Source organism: Tetrahymena thermophila, assembly GCF_000189635.1.
Source record: "Tetrahymena thermophila SB210 genomic scaffold scf_8254649, whole genome shotgun sequence".
NCBI lineage: Eukaryota > Ciliophora > Oligohymenophorea > Hymenostomatida > Tetrahymenidae > Tetrahymena > Tetrahymena thermophila.
In genome coordinates, this window is record NW_002476417.1 from 197,771 (window position 1) to 217,742 (window position 19,972).

At 23.1% G+C, this 19,972-nt stretch overlaps 6 protein-coding genes across 6 annotated transcripts; 3 read left to right on the forward strand and 3 right to left on the reverse strand. All coding sequences in view use genetic code 6, as the record gives it.

The window, feature by feature from the left end:
* Positions 1 to 2,753: 2,753 nt before the first annotated feature.
* Positions 2,754 to 4,044, forward strand: TTHERM_00266640 (RING-variant domain protein; the record flags this gene model as incomplete). The annotated part of the gene is made up of 3 exons (XM_001015899.2): positions 2,754 to 2,895; positions 2,953 to 3,514; positions 3,870 to 4,044. The coding sequence occupies 3 exons, from the start codon at positions 2,754 to 2,756 to the stop codon at positions 4,042 to 4,044; spliced, it is 879 nt and encodes a 292-aa protein (XP_001015899.2).
* Positions 4,045 to 5,028: 984 nt separating this feature from the next.
* TTHERM_000266648 (RING-variant domain protein) lies at positions 5,029 to 5,760 on the forward strand (the record flags this gene model as incomplete). The annotated part of the gene is made up of 2 exons (XM_012797601.1): positions 5,029 to 5,486; positions 5,544 to 5,760. 2 exons carry the CDS (start codon positions 5,029 to 5,031, stop codon positions 5,758 to 5,760), a joined length of 675 nt encoding a protein of 224 aa, XP_012653055.1.
* Positions 5,761 to 6,495: 735 nt separating this feature from the next.
* On the reverse strand, positions 6,496 to 10,841 carry TTHERM_00266649 (cytosolic regulator of adenylyl cyclase, putative; the record flags this gene model as incomplete). The annotated part of the gene is made up of 7 exons (XM_001470737.2): positions 6,496 to 6,911; positions 6,966 to 7,548; positions 7,601 to 8,244; positions 8,360 to 8,791; positions 8,857 to 9,196; positions 9,283 to 9,785; positions 9,908 to 10,841. 7 exons carry the CDS (start codon positions 10,839 to 10,841, stop codon positions 6,496 to 6,498), a joined length of 3,852 nt encoding a protein of 1,283 aa, XP_001470787.1.
* Positions 10,842 to 12,127: 1,286 nt separating this feature from the next.
* Positions 12,128 to 12,734, forward strand: TTHERM_000266649 (RING-variant domain protein; the record flags this gene model as incomplete). Its single annotated transcript, XM_012797602.1, has 2 exons — positions 12,128 to 12,504; positions 12,563 to 12,734. The coding sequence occupies 2 exons, from the start codon at positions 12,128 to 12,130 to the stop codon at positions 12,732 to 12,734; spliced, it is 549 nt and encodes a 182-aa protein (XP_012653056.1).
* Positions 12,735 to 13,103: 369 nt separating this feature from the next.
* Positions 13,104 to 17,427, reverse strand: TTHERM_00266650 (cytosolic regulator of adenylyl cyclase, putative; the record flags this gene model as incomplete). The annotated part of the gene is made up of 7 exons (XM_001015900.2): positions 13,104 to 13,519; positions 13,590 to 14,172; positions 14,225 to 14,868; positions 14,947 to 15,378; positions 15,446 to 15,785; positions 15,883 to 16,385; positions 16,518 to 17,427. The coding sequence occupies 7 exons, from the start codon at positions 17,425 to 17,427 to the stop codon at positions 13,104 to 13,106; spliced, it is 3,828 nt and encodes a 1,275-aa protein (XP_001015900.2).
* A 364-nt stretch (positions 17,428 to 17,791) lies between these two features.
* On the reverse strand, positions 17,792 to 19,593 carry TTHERM_00266668 (tubulin/FtsZ family, GTPase domain protein; the record flags this gene model as incomplete). Its single annotated transcript, XM_001470738.2, has 5 exons — positions 17,792 to 18,121; positions 18,185 to 18,436; positions 18,492 to 18,642; positions 18,705 to 19,054; positions 19,168 to 19,593. 5 exons carry the CDS (start codon positions 19,591 to 19,593, stop codon positions 17,792 to 17,794), a joined length of 1,509 nt encoding a protein of 502 aa, XP_001470788.2.
* Positions 19,594 to 19,972: the final 379 nt, after the last annotated feature.

Below are 19,972 nucleotides of genomic sequence, written 5' to 3' on the forward strand. Positions count from 1 at the left end.
CTATTAAAAATAATAGAAATATTTAAAGAGATAAGTTAAATTAGTCTTAAATTAAAAATTGAATTTTTATTTAATAATTAGAAATATTCAGTATAAATAAATAAATATTTAGAATATTTAAAAATGTAAAATATTATTTAAAAATGTAATCAATTACCTTCTTTGCTTTGTTAGAAGGGCTATTTCACCAAAGCACTCACCAGGTTAAAAGGTTTTATACAAAACCATATTAGGGTAAAATATGCTTACGTATTCTTTACCTTCTAGAAAAGCAGCATTTATGAGGAGTCTCTTCTCATAATCTAAACCTCCAAACAGCAAACTAACTTTTTTTATATTGCTCTCTATATCTTTTACCAATTGCTAAATTTTGGTTTTATTTTAATTGCTTGTTTTTTAGAAAATAGAAAAAAATAAACTTATGAAAGAATTGTGGATTTATTTATTTATTTGCTTACTTTACAAAACAGCGAATAAAAAAGCTGCAATTATATAAACTAACAACTCTATCATTTTCAGATTGATCTTTTTCTTCTTAAGTTTTATTTTGATAACCTTGCTAAATTTGATTCATATAATTCACATACAAACTATTATCTATTTCAACTTTTTAACCCATTTATGGCAGTAAAAGATGTACGCTTCCTATTTTTTAATTTATAATAAGCAAGTAATTGATAAATAAATATTTAAAGCATTACCTTACACAATGATATAATATTTATATCCAAATTCACCTATTTATTTTATGATAAATATTTAAAAATCTCCAATTTTTTAATTAAAATTATTTAAATACCAAGATGAAATATACATTAATGCTTCTCAAATGATTCTATGTTTAGATTATCAAACAGTGTGTCGTTTGTATTTTAATTTTTAAAGATGATATCTTTTTAAGTTTCAAAAACTCCTAATTTTTCAATAACCTTCTTAATTAGATTTTTTTCTTTTGGAGTTTTATTTGTTTTTCTCATGAAATCTTTAACAAACTTTTTTTTATTTTATTGAAAATAATTTAGTCAAACTATCTATGGTTAAAAATATTAGTTTATTTATACTTTCTACACTCCCAGGTGGTTGAGAGATGGGTTTTCTAACTAGAATACATTTGCATTTATCTCTTGCTAAATCCTCATTTGATTATAGAATTTATCGTTATTTTCTATTGTTTTAATTAGAGCTCTTCGCCTTATTCCTAAAAGTAAGTCTATTTTATCATCAGATTAGGCAAGGGAATTTTTTTAGCTATAAAGATCTATGCATTTTTCAGACTTTTCTCTTGTGACATACTTTTGCTGCTCCATAAAAGGCATATAAGACAAGCTATACTCAATTGATTATTTACGTAATTTTTGACTATTTTTCTTTCCCTATTGACTCAGCAATGAAAATTTATGCTAAATCTGATTTTATGGTTAATTGTTATCATTATGTGAAGTCATTACTGAATTCTTTTATTATGAAAAACTAATTTTTTATTAGGAATTAAATAGGCTTAATCTCTTTTTCTTGTCTTAAGCTGTGTTTGATTTTGTATCTAAATTAGCAACGTTTGAATACTTTTTATCAGAAAAAAAATTCTCGATGCTTGAGTTCATTTAATACCTATTATTAATTGATTTTTCACTATTCTTTGTGGTATTTAAGTTTTTACTACTCATCTTTAGATTAAACTAAATCTAGTCTATTTTTTCTTCAATAATTTTAATGCTATCATCTTCTGAGCTTGAAGAGTCATCATCATTTTCAATACTTTCTTCGTTACTGCTGCTGCTATTCATACTTTAAGGATTAGATATATTGCTACTTAAACTGATACTTCTACTTTGATCCCTAATTTCTAATATTAGATCATTCTCGTTTTTATCTTCTTATTTTAACTTAGTGTTAACGCCCTAATGCTAAAAATTTTCAGAAATTTACTCTAAATTTTATTCTTCCTTTTTAGATTGCTCAAAATAACTTTTTTATAATTAATTTTCATTCTAATCAGTATGCTCAGCAAAACTAGTAGGTTTTTCATCATTTTTTAAAGCATCATTCATTTTTTCTTTAAACTACTTAGTTATTTAGATTTTTAATTCATTTTATTGATTATTTCTCTTAAGATCTATTTCCTACTAATTTATTTCTTTCTAACCTTCATTGAATTCATTCTTTTAACATATTTATTTTAAAAATGGTTTATTTTAAAACTATTATATATATTTACTATTTAAGAAAACTCTGAACGTGCTTCAATTTAAGGTGTTTATGTTCCTAATCTATATTGCGTATTATGAAGGGGGACTGACATTCTCTCTTGAATTTACTCATTAATATTAATTTCTAATCCTTCTACTTCTTAATGGTTGCTTATATTCATTTATTATATTTTTTAATTAGATGTATTAATTAATTTATAAATTGCAAGTAGAACAAATTATTTTCGAAGAAATTTTAATTAATTTTCAGAAAAAATAGAATCGAAATAACTAAAAATAAATAATAATAAATATAAGTGAATAAAAAATAACATTTTGCCTACTTTAGTAATTTATTGTATAAATAAAAAGATAATTAGCTACTTTATTAGAATAATCAAGCTTAAATTTTAATTTTGTTTCATAAAAAAATAGATAAAGGTTGACAATATTTAACAAATAGAAATAAACTTGTAAGTAACAAAAGTAGTAATTAATTGAAATTATCATTATAGTTTTTTTTTTAATATCACACAATTAAACAAATATTAAAATTATTATAATAAGATGAATAAAATTGAGCCTATTGAGGAAGATAATCTTTAAATACCAAAAAAATTACATGATGTAAATTTGAACAAAAATAATACTGAAAGGTGCAGAAACTAAAGCAGTGACTTTTTTTTAAATTCTGAAATAAATAACCATGGTAAAACTATATTTCATTTATATATAAAACTAAATACTCTGAATCATATAATAAAAGAGAAAGTTCAACAAAATGAACACAGAGACATAGAGAGTCCAAAAAATGATGTTTAATATAATGAATCGCATTATTAGTACCTAAATCAAAACGAAAATCCTCAAAAATCTAACAAAAGTCACTCTATTGCTCCTTCTAAAAATTAATAATAATGTAGAATATGTCTTTCATACGTTTAAGATGAAGAGGCTAAGCATTTAGGTTAACTTTTATCTATTTGTGATTGTAAAGGTTCAATTTAGTATGTGCATTATTTGTGTTAAAAAGACTTGTTAGAAGCTAAAAATGGGAAAACAATAAAAATGATAGTTTATCAAGCAGAAAGACTGAGAAATGAGCCTTCAAGATAAATAATATAGTAAAAAAAGATAGAAAGATATAGAGGAATAAAATTTCATAAATGTGATTTGTGTGGATACAATTATGAAGTGGAATGGAAATCTTCTCTAAAGCTTAGACCTCTTTCACATATGAAAACAAAAAAGAAATGCTACCTATATGCTTTTTGTGTACTATTGGTTTCATTCCTGTTACTATTATTTGGTTTAATTTACATTTCTCTGTAATATTAATAGATATTTAAATAATATTATTTAATTGAATATTTTACGTTTGATTTTTTTGATATCTTAATAACTATTCTTAGCTCTGAAATTGAAGTCTTCTTATTTACAATTTACAATATATTGTAATTCATTCTTTCAATTTTTCATTGATATCTAACAAAAAAAAATAATTAAATAATTCACCTACTCTCTAATTAATTAAGTATTTATTTTTAATGTTCAATCAAAACAGCAAAATAAATATAGATAGAATAAAATCATTCACTTAAAATACACATTTAAAGCATTTTAATTTACTCATTAAATACAATTTTTTGGAAAAATAATAAATTTTTTTTATAATAATTATAGGATAGACTACAATAATTATTCTAAAGTTTCTGAAACCATTTTCACCTTCTTAGGATACATGCTTATTATTTTTGCTATTATTTCTAATACTATTATCTTGCTTGTAGTAAGTTTTAGGCTATTTTTAGTAAGAACCTATTTTGTAAAATCTATTTAAAAGCAGAGAGTAAAATGATTAAATAAATATATATATATATATATTTCCAATTTAAAAAAAACAAACAAAAATTAAATACAAAATATTCAAAAAAAAAAAATTTTTATTTATTTATTAATCCACCTTATAATTATATAAATTTATATTATTGTAAAAAGATACTTACTATTCAATGAAATAAATTAACTATCTAATAAATTTATTATTAAAATTATAATTATCTGTTATAAAAGCTTATAACTTACACAAATAATAATTTATCTTTTAAGAAATTTCCTTTTTAAAAATAATAAATTTATTTTTTAATCCAAATTCTCTTGAACCTATCAATTTATTAATAAAATGAAAATTTGAAAAAATTTATCTTGTTTGGCTTATTTGTGCTTAAATAAATATTTTAGATTTAACAATTGTGTAGAGTAACCTTAGATTAGTTGAATAATGAGTATTCATTAACATATTAATTAACTCCTTTAGCATTTTTATATCATATAGATTTAAAAAAAGGTAGATATATTTTATCTTTATATTAATATATTTATTATAAATTAACTAAGAAAGTATTGATAGTTTGATTTATCTAGATAATATTTTTTTGTTTTACTTTTTGCATTTACAGATTATATTTATTTCTAGTAAATTATGATTTTTAATTTATTCGTTTAACATTTTTAGGAGTATTTTATTCATGCTTTAATTTAAATTTCAGTAAGTAATTAACAGAAATTTTCTGAATATTTTCAACTAGTTTAATGGACTAAAAATATGTTTAAATATTTATATATAAAGAAAAATAAATGATTAATTAGTCAAAAGATAATTAAATTTTTCTAAAAAGAAATAGATAAAAAAAATAAATAGATAGATAGTTCTATTCCTTTGTCAGGTTAAACCAAAAATTGCATTTAATTTACTGAAAATCTCGCTAATATTGTAAAATCGGAAAGTAATAAAAATCATTTGAAATTAGTTAAAAGTAATTTATATCCTACAAATAGATGAATGATTTTAGAATTATAATTATTAAAAATAAAAATAAATATCTACAAATAATTTTAAATGGAATCACCAAAATAAACTTTAGAAATATCAAAGTAATAATAATGCTAGGATCTTGAATCACAAAAAGCATGCAGAATTTGCTTGAATGAGGAAACAAGTTAAGATAAATTTATAGATTATTGTTAATGTAAAGGAACTATAAAATATGTTCATGAATTATGCCTTAAAACTTATGTGATGTCTAAAATTTCAGACTAGTAAGCTAATTTAAAAGATGTTGTTAAAAATAAATAATATTGCGATATATGTAAAGCTGAGTTTTAAGTGAGTTGGAAAAATTCATATCAGCTCATTAACTGGAAAAAATTACTATAAAATGAAACAGCAACATTATTAGTTATAATTGCAGGATTTTTGATTATGATAGGCTCTATAATTGTTATGACAAGTACAAGAGAGTAATTTAATTATTTTTAATCTTTTAGTTTTTAATTAATAAAAAATTTATTAAATAGTAAAGTAGAATAGATAACAAATGATGAGATCAAAAATATTGTTTCAGTTGTTATTATCATCTTGTGTTGTGTTTCTATTTTATTTCTTTTATCATGCTAGACCTACATTATTTATAAATATTTAATAATAAAATCAATTAAAATAAATAAAATTGCAAAAATAGAGCAAAATAATGAGTAAAATAGACATGTAAATCATTAAGCTAACAAGCAGTGAATCAAAATATTTATTCATCAAACTTACATTAATAAAATTTAAATTAAATATATTATAGTACTAATTTATATTTATTTATATATTTACAATCTTTTAATTATTTTATTCTACACAATTAACTTTTATATTTTAAAATATTTTTTTATTTAACTTATTTATTTATTTATTTTGAGTTATTTACTTTTTAATTTGGTGTTACTGCCGATATATTATTAATCATTATTGCAGTGCGACTTTGAAAAGAATTTATTTTTTTATTTTGATTAATGCCACAAATTTTCAGTCATTTTTTATTAATTTTTAAATATCTACATAATAAGTTTCTTTATTCTTTGATATATAAGAAATATGAGATAATTTATCTTCATAACTTTAAGTGTTTATTGATTTTACCTTTTAATCATATAAATTAAAATACCAAAGTTGTTCATTGTTCCTAATCTATAAATATACTTTCTTATAAAATAAAAGGCAAATATATAATAAATAATAAAGTTTATTTGCTTATTTTTTTAATTATTTAGCTTGATAACTATCAAAATAAAAATATTATTTAATTTATTTTTTAAAATGTTTTTTAAATTTATTTATAAAATCATATATGTAATTTTGCTATTTAAATAATAAAAAAACTGGTAATTATGATTAAGTTAATTTAATGAAAATATAGTATTAATAAAGTTAATTACATAAAATACGTTATTAAAATAAATGTCTTAAATTACTATTATTAAATCAAACAATAGGTTTTATTAAGATTGGATTAGTATCCAATTTTAAAAATATCTCTTCAGATGAGAAAAGCCTATCGAAAAAGCTGAGAATAAATTTTCTGTTTTCATGCTTAAATTTATAAAAGTCAAGCATTAAGATTACATTAAAGAACACATTTTTATCTTCAAAAATAGTTGGATTTTTTTTGGCTATTTTTTTGATTTCTGAACTGGCGTTTTTGTAAGTCAAAGCATTGCTCATCAGAGCAACATTTTCTAATAACTTATTCTCATCTTCTCCCATTTAGAATCCTTTTTAATAAGCAGTGAGTTTATCCCAAAACTCGTTTTGGTTAGGCCAGTAAGTTCTTTAACCTTCTTTGTGTATATTTCTGATATAGAAGAATTGTCTCATATTGTTTGGCATTGTAATCCATCCTTAATTAAAAAGTTAATTATTGATTTATCAATTAAATAATTAAATGAAGTTACCTAAATTTGAGTTCCAGTGAGAAATCCACTCTTGCTTTTCTAGCTCAATTCTTCCCTATTCTGTATTTGCTATCATGTTTAAGATGTAAAGACAAGTTCCTCTAAGAGATAGTATTTCACTTTATTCTGCAAGTGGAACTAGGTGGTCTATTAACTTCATGTCTTTTACTTTTTTAATACCTTCTTTGCAGTAGCAAATATTTCCAATAGCCCATAAAGATGCTCTTTTATTCATGATACATTCTTTTGGGTTTTTTATGCTTTCAAAGCAATTTTCTATGATTTTATTTTCCATAAGCATCTTTTAACCTTGTTTTGTTTTGACTAGTTCCCCATAGAAATGTAAAGGAATCTTTTCCTAGTTTGAACGATTGTTCTCTCCCATTTTCATAAACAAACGTATTTATCTTAACTTAATAGTATTTTGATTCTCATCCTAATCAAATATTAAGTTAATACCTCCTTTATTAATAATTATTTGTTTATTTTAGAATTAAGGGAATTAACTTTTATCATTAAAGTCAAATTTTATGTGAGTCACATATGGTTCAGCCTAATCATTGCATTATTTATCTAAATAATTCTGTTTGAAAAAATATTTTTAATTAATAGGATAATATTAATCTTTTATTTACCTTTCCAACTTAAAGACTGAAGTTAATTTAGAATTTATAGTCAATTGGAATTTTGTATTTTTCTGGGTGGAGATATGCAGAATATGGGTCAGGAGCTCCAACAAGTATGAATTAGTTAACATTTTATTGCCCTTAGTATTCGATCTATACCATAAATTGCACAGTGTCCTTATAATCTGCTGTATTGAAATCTATAGTCATAATCCAAGGCATACGATGGATGAAACCAAGAGTAAGGAATGAATTCTAAGGGTTATTTAGGATATCAGGGAATCTGTAAACATTTGGTTCGTCATAGTCCTAAACATAGTTTAATGCTTTTAACAAGCATGTTTCGATTTTGTTGACATAATCTAAATTCTACTGCTCCTTCCATCTTTACATTTATTCTTCTACCCAATTTTATTGCTCACTCATCTTAGATAAATATTCGAACCCTAAATCACTACTCAAAAGGGTCATCAAAAATTAATCTCCTTCCTTACCAAGATCTTATAAGCAGGGCTGCTTCTTCAAAAACTCCATTAAATATTATTTTTCTTATGTAACTTCTTTGGCCACACTAAGAGCCTTCATTCTGATATCTTCATTCTAGTTTATATCAAGCTTTTGGACTATTAGCTCTATTCCCCACTTCGAAAAATCTGTTCAAAAATTTTCGTTTTTATAAATATTATAAAAAAGTATAAAAATATTTTTTTAAAAATTTTAAATTATACAGCTTTAAAATATTTTAAAAAGAATAAGTAATTTATTTACCTATAAATTCACTTCTGTTTAAAAGCCTAAGAAGTTCTAAACAAGATTTTTAAAGGTTAATAGAACCTTTTTCTAGACAGAACTGAAGGAATTCTCTAGAGTTATTTTCTTTTCCATAATCAAGACAATATAAAATGAGATTTAAGATATGATCTCTTTTGCCCTTATCAATAGTAACATAGTTTTTAAGAGTATCCCAAATTTTTGCTTCTTCTAATAATTTTTGACCTTATTTCATTTAGGAGAATAAACCAATCCAACTGATGTATTCTCTGATCATTTTTTCATTAAATTCAGAAGGTTTCAGAAGCTGTGTTGCTTCGTGCTTCATATCATTACTATAATCACTAACTAAGATGTGATAAAGTTCTCCCATGAAACTTCTGCTAATACAAATTAGCTCACTTGGAGGAGTAGTTAAAATGTAGGCGCCTTAATTTTTAAATAAAAAAGTTAATTTTATTACATCTTAAGAATTAAATATAATATTTTATTACCTTCTTATCCAATTTTTAATAAATTTTATATGAGCAAGTAACCAACCTTAGCCTAAACAAAGTTACTTTCCTTCCATTCCAAAGAAATGAATTGCTTTTAGTGAGGATGGAAATATGGAAGAAGCTTTTTAAGGAAACGATTTTTAAGATCACTGAATTTGCTTTAGAAATAGGTTTATACTATTTCTAAAATAGAATTCCAATTCCACTACTTACTGTCTTTTTAAATATTTGTATCAGATAAAAGCTTATCAAAATTAAGGTCATCAGATTCTGTTTCATTTTAAAATTTAATCTTCCCTATTGTTTGTTTATTGATTCTATGAGATGGAAGTCCAAGCTTTAATAATTTTATTTAAACATTTTTATCTCTTAAGAAATAATTATAAAATAAAAAGGTTTCTTTTTTGTAATATTCTATTTTACCTAAGTTGATAGATAAAAGTTTTCACACTAATACATAAATTTCGAATGAACAGTCTTTTTGTTTTTTTTGTTACTGTCAAAAACATAATTACCCATGATGCTCACTATATTGCTAGACCAAGCCTTTAAGTCTGTTAATTGTTCATTGCATTAATTAGCAGCAGAAATTAAGAAATCAGTGTACTTAGAGCAGTTTGGAAGTAAATTAAACATTAAAGTTGTTAATTGCTTAAGCTATTCTTAAGCTCTTAGTGATTTTTTTTCATCTTCTAAGCCACTAAGCTCTACTAAAACACTAAATAAATCACAATCGAGGAGTAATTAAATTAAAATCATCAAATAGTAATTTAAGAAGTGCTAAACTGTTAAAGTCTTTCCTAAGCATTCCTTTCCTCCTAAAGCCAAAAGCTCTCCTAAGATATCATAAATAGCATTCCTAATTTTCTCATGAATAGGTTGTCTGAGGGCCTAAACTAAAGACTTCATGGCTATGCGCTAATTACCTTTTTATATTAAATCATTATATTTTAATAATATACTATTTAAATTGAATAAATAATAGTCAATTCTTAAATTATTCTCACAACATTAAATCATTTAATTTTTTAATTAAGATAAAAATTACCTAAATAAATCAGACCTTTCCATGTTTTTAATATAGTTATGAGAGCTTTTTTAGCAAGCTAAAGTTATTTGTCAAATGCTTCTATTTCCTTTTTATATTCATCATCTGATTATTATTTTGGTTTCGTTTTTGGAGGGCAATCGATATCAGTAAAAACACCAAATATCTTTGGGAAATCCAGATAAACTCTAATTAAATTTCTATATTCAGGATCATTCAATAAAAAGAGCAAAGATTAAACGATTGCATCTGATTAAGATTCAAGATTTGGATCTATTATACAGTCAATTAGTAATTTAATACCACCAGACCAAGCACATTATTATGGGTTTCCCATGGCAAGTTTTCTTACGATTTCAATAGATGCACTTTTATATTACTCATCAGTACTTTCTGCAAATGCGACTAAAGAATTGGCTAAAAGTTTAGGGAATGTCTTGGGAGCAATTTCTATCCATCTCTTAATAAATTTTAAAGCTTGATCGATTTCTTACTGCTAACTTTATTAATTTGATTAATTACGAGGATCAGGTTTTATTTCTCTTTCAAGAGTTCGAGCAATAAATATGGGTATATTGTATTGTATATACTGCAAAGCAAACTTTTCTGATTCAAATATCAATCGAAAGAATTTAATAGTGTTCTATCTTAAAAGAGGACGAGTTTCTATCATAAATTAACGAATGACATTAATGATGCTTCCTTCCTCGTTATAAAAACTCTTTAGCTTAGATGATTTCATTTCACTTAATTTCTTTACTTTATTTACTAATTCCTGAAGTAAATATGCCTTATTTTCATTGTAAAGCTGTGTTCCTTTATTCTTTGCAAAGAAACGAATCAACCTAAGAGCATCTTAAACTAAGTCCTACTCTGTAAGAGGTTTTTGCTATTTTTTATCATTGGGTTATCCGCTATCTTGAATGTGACTCATTTTAATCTTGTAAAACCAAAATAATATTTATAATCAATAATTAATTAGATTTTTACGATTAAAGCATAAATTAAATTCCTTAATATTTTATTAAGCTTATGATTGATTTAATATTTCATATCATTAGTATATTGACATGATCTCTATTTGATTAATAACAATAATATTTATTTAATTAGACAAATTTTGATAAGATATATTTAAAAGTAAAAGGATTCATATCAAAAAAACAATTTCTTAATTCTGCCATATAAAATAAAATAATTTAAATAAATAATCCAAAAAAAAATTATTTAAAATAAAAAAGTATTTTTCACCAATTAAAACAATTAAAATAATTTTTATTCTAAAAATTGAGAAAACAATTGTTAAATCAACAAATATAAAATTTAGTAAAAGTAATGAATGAACATAATAAATATTTATATTTATTTAACTTTATTTAACAAAAATTATTCTAAAAGCATTATATCAGTTAATATTAATTTATAATAATCTTTTTATTTTAATGATAAAAATATAATTTCAATTTTTTTAATATTATTTAGATTTATTTTAATTTGATATTGCTGATAAAACATTAAAAAGTGTTAGCTCTTACTAATAAAAAATCTATATGAAAATATTTTAATTTAAATAAAACTATTTAAAAATAAATTAGGTCAATTTTAGTTAGAATGTAAAAATATAAGAAAGATTTTTATTTACATGCTTTGCTATTAATTTCATAAAGATTTTACTGTTTTAATTATATTTAAGCAAATACAAAATTAAAAATCCTTACTCAAAAAAAATATCAGAAATTTAATACTAACTTATAATTTATGTTTTAATTTTTAAATACCATTAATTCTTTATAAAAATTTTAAAATTCAAAATAAAATACAAATTTAAACTGAAAATGGAAGTCATCAGAAAAATCCTTTTTGCTATTTTAAATTCTTAATAAAAAAAAATTTATTTACATTTTTTTTGATTGAGTGAATGTATTTTTATATTGTGATTTTATTAAAGTGAATAGAATTATAAATTATGTATCTATATTTCAAGTAAATTAATCAGCGTGAAATAATTAAAAAATTAGATAGAAAGATTATAATATTAAATGCTTTTGAATGAATGATTCTTATTCATTCTTTAAGAAATATATAACACAAACTAATTTATGAATTTATTTTTTAATTAAATTTTAAATGCAGAATCGTATGTAAAAACACACTTTTCAAACCAATTTTTTAATAGATTTACTATAAAGTTGAGTTTTATAATTAATTCTAAAAGTAAATATGAAAGCTGTATCACAAAATATTGAAGAGGATTAGTAGTAAAAAATATGTAGAATTTGCTTTTGTGAAGGATCTCTATTTAATAAATTTATTTATCCTTGCAATTGTAAAGGCTCTGTAAAATACATTCATGAAAATTGCCTTAAAACTTACTTAATCTCTAAAAATCCTCAATAATAAAATTCTATTATGAGAAAATCAACAAATAAATAAAAGTGTGATCTGTGCAAAATTGAATTTTAAGTTTAATGGAATAGAAAATATCAAATAAAAACTTGCTATGAAATATTTCAAAGCGAAAAATTAGCTTTATTTTTTTTACTATGCGCTCTTGCTCTTTTAGGTATCACTATTTATATCTTAGTTAAAGTTAGATCGTAATAAATTAATTTAGCACATTTTTATTTGTCTTTTAAAATATTTTGTTTATAAAAGAGATCTTGAAGATAAAGTAGAAGGAGTAGCCAAAGACGTGGTATCAATTATGTTTCTTATTTTATGTATATTCTCATTTATTTTTGTATTTACTTGCTCTTCATATCTCATATTAAAGAGCTTTTTCAAAAGATAAATATCAATATCTTAAATAAAAAAACTATAATAATGAAATTAATTAGTAATTAATTGTTTACTTGATTGAAAACAAACACATTTTAAAATATTATTTAAATACAAAAAAATATTTATTTTATATTCTATGTAATAAGTTACACATTTTAACTTTTTATAATCAAATCTTTAAAATATTCTAAAAAAAAAAATAATTTATAGATACTTTTGTTGATTTAAATTGCCTGTTTAAGTTTTATTTAAATATAAGGACGTATTATTTTTTAATATGGAAGATGAAAATTTTATTTTTATATTTTCTTTAAATTTTTGTTAATCTAATCAAAAAATATTTTTAATAAAGTTAATTACATAAAATACATAAAATACAGTATTGAAATAAATGTTTTAAATTACTTTTAATAAATCAAGCAATAGGTTTTATTAAGATTGGATTAGTATCCAATTTAAAAAAGATCTCTTCAGATGAGAAGATCTTATCGAACATACTGAGAATAAATTTTCTGCTTTCATGATTAAATTTATAAAAATCAAGCATTAAGATTACATTAAAGAATACATTTTTATCTTCAAAAATCTTTGGATTTTTCTTAGCTATTTTTTTAATATCCCAAATAGCCTTTCTGTAAGTGAAACCATTACTCAGCAGAGCAACATTTTATAATAATATATTCTCATCTTCTCCTATTTATAATTCTTTTTGGTGAGCATTGAATTTATCCCAATACTCATTTTAGTCAGGCCAGTAAGTTCTTTAACCTTCATTGTGTATATTTCTAATATTGAAGAATTATCTCATATTATTCGGCATTGTAATCCATCCTTAATTTAAAAAAATAAATTATAAATATATATATATAAAAATATTTATTTTATAATTAAATGAAGTTACCTAAATTTTAATTCCAGTGAGAAATCCACTCTTACTTTTCTAGCTCAATTCTTCCTTATTCTGTATTTGCTATCATGTTTAAGATGTAAAGACAAGTTCCTCTAAGAGATAATATTTCACTTTATTCTGCAAATGTAACTAGGTGGTCTATTAACTTCATATTTTTCATTTTTTTAATACCTTCTTTGCAGTAGCAAATATTTCCAATAACCCATAAAGATGCTCTTTTATTCATGATATTTTCTTTTGGGTTTTTTATGCTTTCAAAGCAGTTTTCTATTATTTTATTTTCCAGAAGCATCTTTTAGCCTTGTTTTGTTTTAACTAATTCCCCATAGAAATGTAAAGGAATTTTTTGCTAGTTTAAACGATTGTTCTCTCCCATTTTCATAAACAAACGTATTTATCTTAACTTAATAGTATTTTGATTCTCATCTTAATCAAATATTAAGTTAATACCTCCTTTATTAATAATTATTTGTTTATTTTAGAATTTAGAGAATTGACTTTTATCTTTAAAGTCAAATTTTAAGTGAGTCACACATGGTTCAGCCTGGTAATTGCATTATTTATCTAAATAATTCTAAACAAAATTTTTTTTTTAACTATTAGAATAATTATAATCTTTCATTTACCTTTCCAACTTGAAGACTGAAGTTAATTTAAAATTTATCGTCAATTGGAATTTTGTATTTTTCTGGATGGAGATATGTAGAGTATGGGTCAGGAGTTCCAACAAGTATGAATTAGTTAATATTTTCTTACCCTTAGTATTCAATCTATACCATAAATTGGATAGTGTCTTTACAATCAGCTGTATTGAAACCTATTATCATAATCCAAGGCATACGATGGATGAAACCAAGAGTAAGGAGTGAGTTCTAAGGGTTATTTAAGATATCAGGGAATCTGTAAACATTTGGTTCTTCATAGTCTTAAATATAGTCTAAGGCATTCAATAAACATATTTCTATTTTGTTAACATAATCTAAATTCAACTACTCCCTCCATCTTTACATTTACTCTTCTACCCAATTTTATTGCTCACTCATTTTAGATAAATATTCAAACCCTATATCGCTACTCAAAAGAGTCATCAAAAATGAATCTCCTTCCTCACCAAGATCTTATAAACAGGGCTGTTTCTTCAAAAACTCCATAAGGTATTATTTTTCTTATATAACTTCTTTGGCCACACTAAGAGCCTTCATTCTGATATCTTCATTCTAGTTTATATCAAGTTTTTGGGCTATAAGCTCTATTCCCCACTTCTAAAAATCTAAAAAAAATTGATTGGTTTTAAAAAAATTATAATATCTACAGCTTTAAAATTTAAAAAAATAAGTAAGTAACTTACCTATAAATTCACTTCTGTTTAAAAGACTAAGAAGTTCTAAACATGATTTTTAAAGGTTAATAGAACCTTTTTCTAAACAGAACTGAAGGAATTCTCTAGATTTATTTTCTTTTCCATAATCAAGACAATATAAAATGATATTTAAGATATGATCTCTTTTCCCTTTATCTTTAGTAACATAATTTTTGAGAGTATCCCAAATTTTTGCTTCTTCTAATAGTTTTTGACCTTATTTAATTTTGGAGAATAGACCAATCCAACTGATGTATTCTCTGATCATTTTCTCATTAAATTCAGAAGGTTTCAGAAGCTATGTTGCTTCATGCTTTATATCATAGTTGTAATCGCTAACTAAGATATGATATAGTTCTCCCATAAAGCTTCTGCTAATGCAAATTAGCTCGCTTGGAGGAGTGGTTAAAATATAGGCGCCTTAATTTTTAAATAGCACAAAGTTTATTTTATTTCATAAGAAGAAATAAATATAATATTTTATTACCTTCTTATCCAATTTTTAATAAATTTTATATGAGCAAGTAACCAACCTTGGCCTAAATAAAGTTACTTTCCTTCCATTCCAAAGAAATGAATTGCTTTTAGTGAGGATGGAAATATGGAAGAAGCTTTTTAAGTAATCTATTTTTAAGATCACTGAATTTGCTTTAGAAATAGGTTTATACTATTTCTAAAATAGAATTCCAATTCCACTACTAACTGTCTTTTTAAATATTTGTATCAGATAAAAGCTTATCAAAATTTAGGTCATCAGATTCTGTTTCGTTTTAAAATTTAATTTTCCCCATGGTTTGTTTGTTGATCCTATGAGATGGAAGCCCTAGCTTTAAATAATTTTTTTAATTAATTTAAAAAAAATATTTTTATGTTAAAAAAAATTATCAGATAAATGTGTTTCTTTTTTGTAATATTCTATTTTACCTAAGTTGTTAGATAAAATTTTTCACACAAATACATGAATTTCGAATGAACAGTCTTTTTGTTTTTTTTGTTGCTATCAAAAACATAATTGCCCATGATACTCAGTATATTGCTAGAACAAGCCTTTAAATCTGTTAACTGTTCGTTGCATTAATTAGCAGCAGAAATTAAGAAATCAGTGTACTTAGAGCAGTTTGGAAGTAAATTAAACATTAAAGTTGTTAATTACTTAAGCAATTCTTAAGCTCTTAGTGATTTTTTTTCATCTTCTAAGCCACTAAGCTCTATTAAAAGACTAAATAAATCGCAATCGAGGAGTAATTAAATTAAAATCATCAAATAGTAATTTAAGAAGTGCTAAACTGTTAAAGAATTTCCTTAGCATTCTTTTCCTCCTAAAGCCAAAAGCTCTCCTAAGATATCATAAATAGCATTCCTAATTTTCTCATGAATAGGGTGTCTGAGGGCCTAAACTAAAGACTTCATGGCTATGCGCTAATTACCTTTTTACATTCAAATATTACATTTTAATTATATCATTTTTAAGTTAAATAAATAATAATTTAATATACAATTAATTCTTATATTATTCTAACAATATTAAAACATTTAATTTTAAATATGACAAAAATTACCTAAATAAATGAGACCCTTCCATGTTTTTAATATAGTAATGAGAGCTTTTTTAGCAAGCTAAAGTTTTCTGTCAAATGCTTCTATTTCCTTTTTATATTCTTCATCTAATTATTGTCTTGGTTTTGTTTTTGTAGGACAATCAATATCAGTAAAAATACCAAATATCTTTGAGAAATCTAGATAAGCTCTAATTAAATTTCTATATTCAGGGTCATTCAATAAAAAGAGTAAAGATTAAATAATAGCATCTGATTAAGATTCAAGATTTGGGTCTATTATACTGTCAGTTAGTAACTTAATACCACCAGACCAAGCACATTATTATGGGTTTCCCATGGCAAGTTTTCTTACGATTTCAATAGATACACTTTTATATTACTCATCAGCACCTTCTGCAAAAGCGACTAAAGAATTGGCTAATAGTTTAGGGAATGTTTTGGGAGAAATTTCTATCCATCTCTTAATAAATTTTAAAGCTTGATCGATTTCCTGCTGCTAACTTTATTAGTTTGAGTAATTACGACTATCAGGATTTATTTCTCTTTCAAGAGTTCGAGCAATAAATATGGGTATATTATATTGAATATACTGCAAAGCAAATTTTTCAGATACAAATATCAAGCGAAACAATTTGATTGTGTTCTATCTTAAATGAGGGCGTATTTCTATCATAAATTATCGAATGATATTAATGATGCTTCCTTCCTCGTTGTAAAAACTGTTTAGCTAAGATGATTACATTTCACTTAATTTCTTTACTGTATTTACTAATTCCTGGAGTAAATATGCCTTATTTTCATTGTAAACCTGTGTTCCTTTATTTTATGCAAAGAAAAGAATCAACCTAAGAGCTTCTTAAACTAATTCCTACTCTGTAAGATGTTATCTTCTCTCTTGAATATTACTCATTTTAATCTTGCAAAACAAAAATACTATTTATAATAAATTATTAATAAGATTTTTACTATTAAATAATCAATTAAATTCCTTAATATTCTATTAAACTTATGATTTATTTAATATTTAATATCATTAATATATATAAAATGATCTCTATTGAGTAATAACAGTAATATTTATTTAATCTGATAAATTTTGGTAAGATATATTTAAAAAGTAAAAAGGAGTATTAAAAACTATTTTATCATTTAAATAAATAATTAAAAAAATATTTATTGTAAAAAAGTATTCTTTTATAATTATTTTTTTTTAATTTATAATTTTTACTATTTTAATTTTTTTTAAATATAAAAAATAAATAAAATATTTATATTCATTTTAAGTTAGAGTAATTATCATATATATTATCGAGAGTAAGTAATGCTTCTTCAAAATCAGCCTTTTCCATTCCATATTAATAATATGAGTGAAGATAAGCACTTGCTTTAAATTTAGAATAAGCAGTTTCATTTATATTTTAAATAACATTTGCAATTGTTGATCTATTGGCTACTGTTAGCATCATTTTATTATCACAAGAATCTTTGAGCTTATATTCAATAAATTCATAGTTAAAGCAATCAGGATTCCATTTGACAGGGTTAAATGTTTAATGCATTTTTTTGTCTATTGATTTTAAAGCAGACTCATTACCCTTGATTGACTATATTTTTTTAAAAGAACAAATTAAGCCTAATTAAAGAAAGATTTAAACTAAAATGCTTACTTTGGTTACATCAAAACTTCTAAAAATTGTCTGAACAGACAGCGATACATCTTTGATTTGTTCTTTATTTCCTTTTAACAAATTCTCTATTTCATTTACTTCTGACTCCTTTGTCGAAATATTCTAAGTAATAAAGTTATCTTCTATATTTACTTAGCTCAAAACGCTGTCAATAACTTTTTCCCAATGGCAATCAGGTCCTGTACTTAATGTCTTATTGAAATAGTAAGGAGTCGAAAATACTTCTACAAACTAAATTAAAAAAAATTTAAATTATTTTCAAAAATATTAATAAACCTTTATTTACTTTAAAATCATCCATAGGTGCTGCATCCAGTAAAATATCAAAATAAAATCTATCAAAATTAGAATAATCGTTCAGCTTAAGTAAGTTAAATAAATTAGAAGCAATATATTAGTTTATGTTAGTTAAATCTATAGCCTTTTCAACAGAAGAACTTTGTTTAAAAAGAAGGTTTTAGTTATTTATTTATTTTTAAATAAAATTAAAAAATTGTACCTTCTTGCAAGATTAAGATAGGAGTTGACTTTATCGTTTTAGAAATAAATAATGCAATCTGAATATTTTTATAGGTGTGCAAGAGACAAAGCACAATTATAATGCTGTAAAGTTGTTTCACCTGATTTATGAGGGAAAACAACTGTATTTATTATTTAAATATCAGAAAATAAATCTCTAAATTCTTCAATCAATCGACTTCCAAGTCCACTTCCTGTTCCTCCGCCTAAACTACTAATCATATGTATTCCCATGCAATAATCGATTTTTTCAATTTCCTTTCTCATGATATCAATTAAATTTTCTAAAATTTAAGTATTTTCCTTAAGCATTTACTAAGAAGGAATTATCTATTAAATAACAATAGGTGAATTTTTATAAAAATATATATTTTCAATAATTCTTTTTTAAGTCTATTAATTTAGTTTAAATTATACATGGCTTAAAGAATTATGAGTATTACTTCTTGGTTATTTCCTTTTAGACCTATTTGCAACAAATCTGAATTATTGTTTAATGATGCAGTATTTTAGCTTAATTGATATGGCTAACTTTCAGTGAATTTATTAAATGTTAAAGGTTTATTATTCTTTTTTACTTAGTTTTATAGTTTTTATTCATCCATATACCCTAAGCTCCAGTTATTTCCTCTTCCATGTTGAAAAAAGAGTACATTTTTAGGATCGATATTATAATATTTTTTTCTATTTTCTATTAAAGGCTTTATAATCTTAGGTTCTGTGTCAATATGAATTGAATGAAAAGTATTTTAATCTGAATTCTTCAAATAAGTGTCTTCATAATTATGTGAAGTACTTTCGAAATAGTCAATTAGTTATAATCCGATTTAGTTTCCACATTAACCTATATCTATTAATAGAGAACCCATATTAATCAATTGATAAATTAAAAATTTTATCTAATTTTAACTAATTTAAAAATTTATAAAAATTGAAATCTTTAAAGCTACTAAATCACTCTTTTTTTTTTGTAGGTAGAATATCTATCTATATTAAAAAACATTTTAAATCAAAAATAATAATTACAAAATATTATTTATTAAAACGTCAAATTATAAAAAATTTCATATTAAAGATATAAAATTAAAAAAAAATAGTTATCACCTTTTATTTTAAAATAGAACAATTAAACATAAGAAGTTGAAAATTAATAAATGAATTAATTTCAAAATTTACTATTGTTAAACAAATAAGAATTTTTTTTTTCAGTTTAAAAATATAAAATTTTTAGACAAAATAATCCATCAG